The sequence below is a fragment of the Pygoscelis adeliae genome, unplaced genomic scaffold, assembly GCF_000699105.1.
Source record: "Pygoscelis adeliae isolate BGI_AS28 unplaced genomic scaffold, ASM69910v1 Scaffold14, whole genome shotgun sequence".
In the NCBI taxonomy this organism is placed as follows: domain Eukaryota; kingdom Metazoa; phylum Chordata; class Aves; order Sphenisciformes; family Spheniscidae; genus Pygoscelis; species Pygoscelis adeliae.
The window spans coordinates 21,337,716-21,344,172 of NW_008825109.1; the positions used below are offsets into that span (position 1 = coordinate 21,337,716).

At 43.0% G+C, this 6,457-nt stretch overlaps 1 protein-coding gene across 1 annotated transcript in view; it reads right to left on the minus strand.

Moving 5' to 3' along the window:
• Positions 1 to 3,172: 3,172 nt before the first annotated feature.
• The window catches only part of PGK1 (phosphoglycerate kinase 1), a gene marked incomplete at its 5' end in the record, with an annotated part of 9,763 nt that continues 6,478 nt past the window's right edge, over positions 3,173 to 6,457 (minus strand). Inside the window, 3 exon segments of the mRNA XM_009327845.1 lie at positions 3,173 to 3,647; positions 5,343 to 5,441; positions 5,710 to 5,940. Coding sequence (XP_009326120.1) covers positions 3,607 to 3,647; positions 5,343 to 5,441; positions 5,710 to 5,940 — 371 coding nt within the window.

Sequence of the window (6,457 nt, forward strand, 5' to 3'; positions counted from 1 at the left end):
CGGGAGCTGCCGGCCCGCCTCACCTGGCCTCACCACCCGAGTGCTGAGCGGGAACACGCAACCCTCGCTGCGCGGCCCTGGGTCGGAAGGGAGCTGCCTCCGTAGGCTCCTTAAGGTTTCCCCGTCTTGGCCGATGGAGGAGAGGTGGTCCAGGCAGGTGCTCCATGGAGGCAGCTCCTCTCCCAACAGGCCTGGGACACACGGGCATCTGGGGGCTAAAGGCGCAGAAGTCCTCCATGAAACACCGTCTGGGCTGTGAGGCACACCAAGAAGGCAGGCGTCAAGGGGAACGCACAGAAAAAGAGGAGACGGAGATGTTCATCCTTCACTCCAAGAGAGGGGGATGCCTTCCCCACCATCACAGCATCACTCACAAAATGGCCGCTTGCCCACAGGGGGCCCCTCACTCCTTGGAAAGGCAGAGCCATAGCAAAAAGTTCTGACGTTTTAGCGGTTACGAAGGTACGTTTGCCACAGCTGGCCAGCCAGATCTGCAAATATTAAGGATGTCCTGGGCCCCCTCTGCCACATCAGGGCTGCTGTCCCTGCACGTGGCCACCGAGTCAGCAGTGCTACAGGGTGACTGCCGTTTTTACTACCGAGTAACTTCTTCAAGTACCATTGACTGCACATTTTATAGCACGGAAATGCTTTCTCTACCTCCTGTAGTTAACAGTAGATTGTAAATTATGCAGGGAGACACCAGAACAAGAGGTCATGTGTTTCGGCCTAGGAGGAGCTTATTTTGTTGACAACAAATTTGAAGTCTTTCATGTTGAAATCTTTTATAATCTCAGCCATGAGGATTTAAGCTCTTCACTTTTTATTTCACCTCTTATTATCAGCCCACTTACATGCTAAATCTATTACCTTCATAACATCATGAGCTTTCTGTGACAGTTTTGTCTTCTAATGTCTTCTGCAATGTTTCTAACCAGCAACATTCCTTGCCCCAAGAACACTCAACAAAAGCAATAAAAATGTAAAAGCAGAACTGTCAAAGATTCATGTCTAGAAAAGTTGTCAGAACACATGCAAAAATAATCTGGGAAGACAGGTGTGACTCCAGAGGATGTAAAATTTAGTGAGAGAAGGAATCTCTAGATGCCTTAAGAATATTTTATCACTGCAATAGCCAGGTGCTAAAAAATATTAATAGGCAAAGCTTAAAAAAAAATCTGGAAACTCTGCCAGTCAAGTAATCAGCTGCTGGCCATCAAGTGTAGAGCTCCTGCCATCTCATGTTGAGATGTTTCATCCATTTTTCTGTACAACCCATAAAGCTGAGTATCTCTCTGGCCTTGCTGTACAAGGTTTGCTATGTTGAGCACACAGACATGAATGTTGCCTTAGTTAAGACAAGCCATGTGGAAAGAAAAGGACATTTTAGAGCTGTGAGTAGCAAGCATCCCAAGTCAGGTGGAAAAATGTTTTTAAGTGCAGACATCTGTGTTCATGGAGCATTACCACTCCTTGCCATATTTGATTACAGATAGCTTTGTTTTGTTGCTTTCGATGAAGAGGGGGAAAAAACCCAGCAGAGGTAGCGGCCACACACCAACCTCTCACTGTAAACACCAAGAAAGGAGCTGTGGAGGGGAAGTCTGTTATTGCTCCATGGGAATCCAGCAACACAGGGGTATAAGAGTGACACTAAAATGGGCCGTGCTGTCGCGAGGCCTTGTTTGCCAGAGCCAGACAAGAATGATCTGTTATAAAACATGGTGGAATGTTTGTTTTTGTAGTACTGGATTTCCAAAATCCATAGTCTTTTTGTGGCCGACAAGCTCACTCCTTTCTTTGCCTCGTTACTGCAGCTGTCGGAGGTCTGCACCCCTGCCTGGAAAACATGAGTAACAGCAAGAAAGCAATCCTAGCAAAAATCTGCATCATTCATGCGTAATCAGACAATGCTTGGGAGATTTACAAAGGAGGGGAGGAGGAGAAAACCACAGCGCTGCGGTCATTTGCATTATTGCTAGTTTCTTTTCTTTGTAATAATCACTTTTAGCTTTAAAATGTAATGAGTATATATTCCATATGCAGCTTTATACACACTTCAGCGTTATTGGGTTTTAATTCGCATCCCACCGTGACCGAGTAAAATTTGGCAAATAGGCTGTGTCTGTTTATAACACATGCTTTCATTTTGTTTCGGTAATATTATGTACATACATACAGATTAACTTAAAAGCATACTCTGTGTTGTGGCTTACTGCTTACCTCAGAGATTCTCTCCATGGTTCGTCCTGGCTGCTTTATACGATTCAGGCCATGCAAAACCTCCCGGGAAGCACCCTAACAATACTGCTGGGAATTCACTAGGAATAAAAACAGGCAATCGCTGCTTTACATCACTTTTCTCTGATCCAGCAGGAAGATACACAAGCAGCTCAGCTGGAGCACTGCATCTCCTTACAGTTCTTACGAGCAGAGCCGTGACTGCTAACATAATCCAAAACACGCTTTTGGACGCTCAGAAGCCAGTCTGAGTTTGGAGTAGTCCCGGGTTTGGTTTAGAGCCACCTGTGCTCGCGTTTGGGTCCTGCAGCATGCATAGGAGCCAACACACAACAGTCAATGTGGAAATCCGGACTGTATACATTTGCACCGTGTTGGTGGTCCTCCGCTGACACTACTTGCGGTTCTGCAACGTGCCTAAGCCACACACACGTGCCTAGTTGTCCGACTGTGTGGTTCTACTATGCTAGTTTTAGTGCTTTTAGGACCACAAACTTGAGCAAAGGCGCATTGCAGTTCTGTTTGCCTGTGACTCAGTTTTTACCTGCCTCTGTCTTCAAAGTTTCCCCTATATTCAGATTAGATACATTAGTTGCCTACTACGAGGTGAGCTCTCTAGATGAGAAACGCTTCTAAATTTGCACTTTTTTTTACTAAACTTGCACATTCAAAATTTCATCTTACTTTATTACTTGGTGGCATGGAAGTTTCAACGTAACAGCACATCTGTAACAATTTACTTCTCTACCAACAAAGTTCACTTCGTTGATGACTGGGTGCTTATAGATCCACTAGACAAAAATAAAAGGCTATTTACAAATATCGTAATTAGTGCAAAAAGGAAAAATATCTCCGACTCCTGCTGCTAGGAAGAAGGTATTTTAATGTAGACCGTTCTAAAAATTGGAAAGAAGGACCATATACAAACTGGGAGCACTTTAAATATGTTTATTCAGCAGCTATTACAATCAGCCTCCAAAAAACTGGAGTCCCCTCTTGTTTCTGAACCGTGTCAAGTGATGAAAATGCCTGCTAAGAACATTGAAGCTAAACAGTGCACTCCTTTCTGAGAAACAGACATGTCTAACAGGGATTAATCTCTTTGAAAAGGCAAAATATAAATATATACACTCTAAATTCACAACAACAGTTTAAACTCACTATGTTAATTCAAGTGGGGTAAGAGTGGACAAATCCACATCATGTAAACTGCAGTCGTAAAATATCTCTGCTGTCTTCTCCTCAAACCCTGTTCAGTTTCGGTTTACATTCTGTGATCTGCCTATCGCAGAGTTGAAATACAGAAGCGCTGAAGTGTTGATTCTCAGGGGTGCACAGGACCAGGAAGTGGGGCGATACTGTTGTCTACACGTTGCTCAAGGCATCCACACCAGGAAGAACCTTACCTGTTAGCAGTTAAGAAACACCAATAAAGTTAAGAACCCCTCTGCCCTCAAACAACTAAGGTTCACACTTGCAATTGCAACATTTAAGCATATTAAAAAAAAAAATCAGAAATTATAGGTTAAAAATGGAAAAGCTTGGCTCTACATACACTCCTGTTGACTGTGGCGCTTAAGGCATATGGGTTACATTTAAACTGTTCCACACTGTAAATACTTTTTAAGGCTGTAGTGAGTATCCAGAGCACAGCTGCACTCGTATGTCAGCAGATTCTTAACGTACCGCAGTCATCACCTCTCAATTAACAATAACGGTAAATTCCTATCCAAGTCTCTGCTAGGGTCAGATCCAAACACCTAAGATCTTTTTCCATTAAGTTTGATGGCAAACAGATTTTTGGTTGGATCTAGGGAGTTGCTGCATACTTTCTTCAATCCCTAGTGGCATGTAAATAGAATTTTGGAGTGTGTGGTGGAAATTTTAAGAATGAATTAAGAAAAAGAAACAAAGCCTCCTACAAGTCTCAAGTCTTTTACTGGGACTAAAACACCCAGGTCTAGATATTTACATACCTCATTCCAACTGATGGAAGCAAGGGATATGCTCATCTCTGAGTATGAGGGCCCAGATTATTAAAGTGCAATGTTTTCTAAAGCATTTTTAGCTTTTTGTCCTACTTTAATTATGAAGAGAGACCATTCTGGTTTTGCCTTTTTTCAGAAAACCTACCTTCTAACGCACAAGCTGTCTGGCAGTACTGAATTTTAACACTGTCCACAACTCGCTAGTTTGCTGGGTTTTTTTTTGGGGGGGGGGTTGCCTTTTTTTTTTTTTTTTAAATCTTCAGAAGCTTTTCTAATTAGCTAGACTTCCGTTACATTTAAAAGATCACACACACAAACCCACATTTTGGGCCAAAACTTAGACAAGTTTGTCCTTTTGAATAAATCGGTTGCACAGTGTTTCCTTCTAGCCATCTGCATTCTTTCCCTTTACCATCACTCCCTAGGCAACAGAAACAAAAGCTCTGTCTCGCATATAACTGCTGGAAACGAACAGCTGCAATGCAGTTTATTGCAGTTTCTCTTCTACAGAGAAGTTGACAGCATTAGATAATTTACACATATTGGGAAACAGCTAATTACCAGAGGAAATGAAAACTCATTTAAAGTACAATGTAACTCGTTAGAAGAATCCTGTAAATTCGCACCATTTTGAATTCCAAGTACCCTCGTGCAGGTTCGTCAGTGATCACTAGAGGGCTCCCCAAAACCAGAGAATTCCAAACAATGCGCTGAAAAGGAGACTTCTGGCAAAAATTCGAGACTATTCTGAGGAGATTTCCCTAACAGAAACTGGGCATTTTAAACAGGCGGGTTAGCCTGTCTCAGGGGATCATCTACAAAAGAGAGCCCGCTCTCAAGGCCATTTTATTTTCTCTTCCAGCATTTTTGCTTTCTGGGAGTGGCAGACTGTGCTGTTTGCAAGAATACTCCATTTTCATTCCTCTCTTCCTCTAGGAGGACTACAAAAGAAGAGCAATGAGGAGCTCATTGCTCAAAAGCTATGTGCGACTCCACATGGTGGAACAGAAAAGACGCTCACTCTATTGTTGTGCTTTCCTGAATATCAACACATGGTAGAGCCCCCAGAACTACCCGATTTGCTCAAACAAGTTAAGAGAAAAGAACAGTTACCCTCTAGCAGTTCCAGGCTGGCGCCACCTCCCGTGCTGACATGGCTAACTTTATCCTCAGTGTTCCACTTTGCACAGCAAGTAGCTGTATCTCCACCACCTGACAGTACAAACAAAATCAGTGAGACAGAAGAAATTCAGATTTTGTTCAGCTTAAGGGCCACAGCCTTGCTACGGGCTGGTCCTGCTCCCAAATACTCAGCATTAGTACATACAGCAATTTTTAAAGCCCTATCTCCAAGCTGAAGGACAGATGAAAACATGAAAAAAGAAAAGCAATTTGGCAAGTATTTTTAACGTGGTACTGGCAAGCAGAAGCTTCCTTGTTGCATTTAGAAAGACAAGAACAAACACATATAAGTACTTACCAATAATGGTGATGCTGCCCTTTCCTGTTACTTCTACCACTTTGTCCATCAGGGTTTTGGTTCCTTTGGCAAACTTGTCCCACTCAAAGACACCAACCGGACCATTCCACACAATTTGCTTGGCCCTTCCCACAACTTCAACAAACTTCTTCGCACTTTCAGGCCCGCAGTCCAAGCCCTAAGACAAGTAAGAGAAGCCACAGATATACTTACTGCCGACCCTCATCTCAAATCACCAATGTCTAACTGGGATCCTCAGAAGCTTCCCCCTCACCCCCAGATAATGAAGCAAGAGTTTCGCTGTATGCGCTGAATACTGAGGAACAAAGATTTGCCAGCAGCTGCTGCAGTAGGGTGGAGTCTGATGTGGTATTAATCTTCCTAGTACGAGTCTTTCTTTCTTAAATCAATGTCAGATGCTTGAAGCCTTGGTTAGAAACTTTTGGCAACTCTACCTAAATTCCAGTCAAATAAAAGGGATTTCTACTGCATTCAGATCTGAAGGTTTTAGAAGAAATTTTGCTGTTTTAATCCAAATCTCACAAAAGCTACTTTAGACTTAAAAATTCAGGACAAACAACAGGGCTTCAATTTCATTAAACCAACACACTCTACGCAGCTTGACTGCCTCCAGAAACATTTGCAAAGGATCACAATTACTCTTTCTACTCCTTTAAGAGCTGTCCTTCCCACCCCACTGCTGCCTGTTACTTCTTTTAGTCCCTTGCCTATTAAAACCTACCATCCA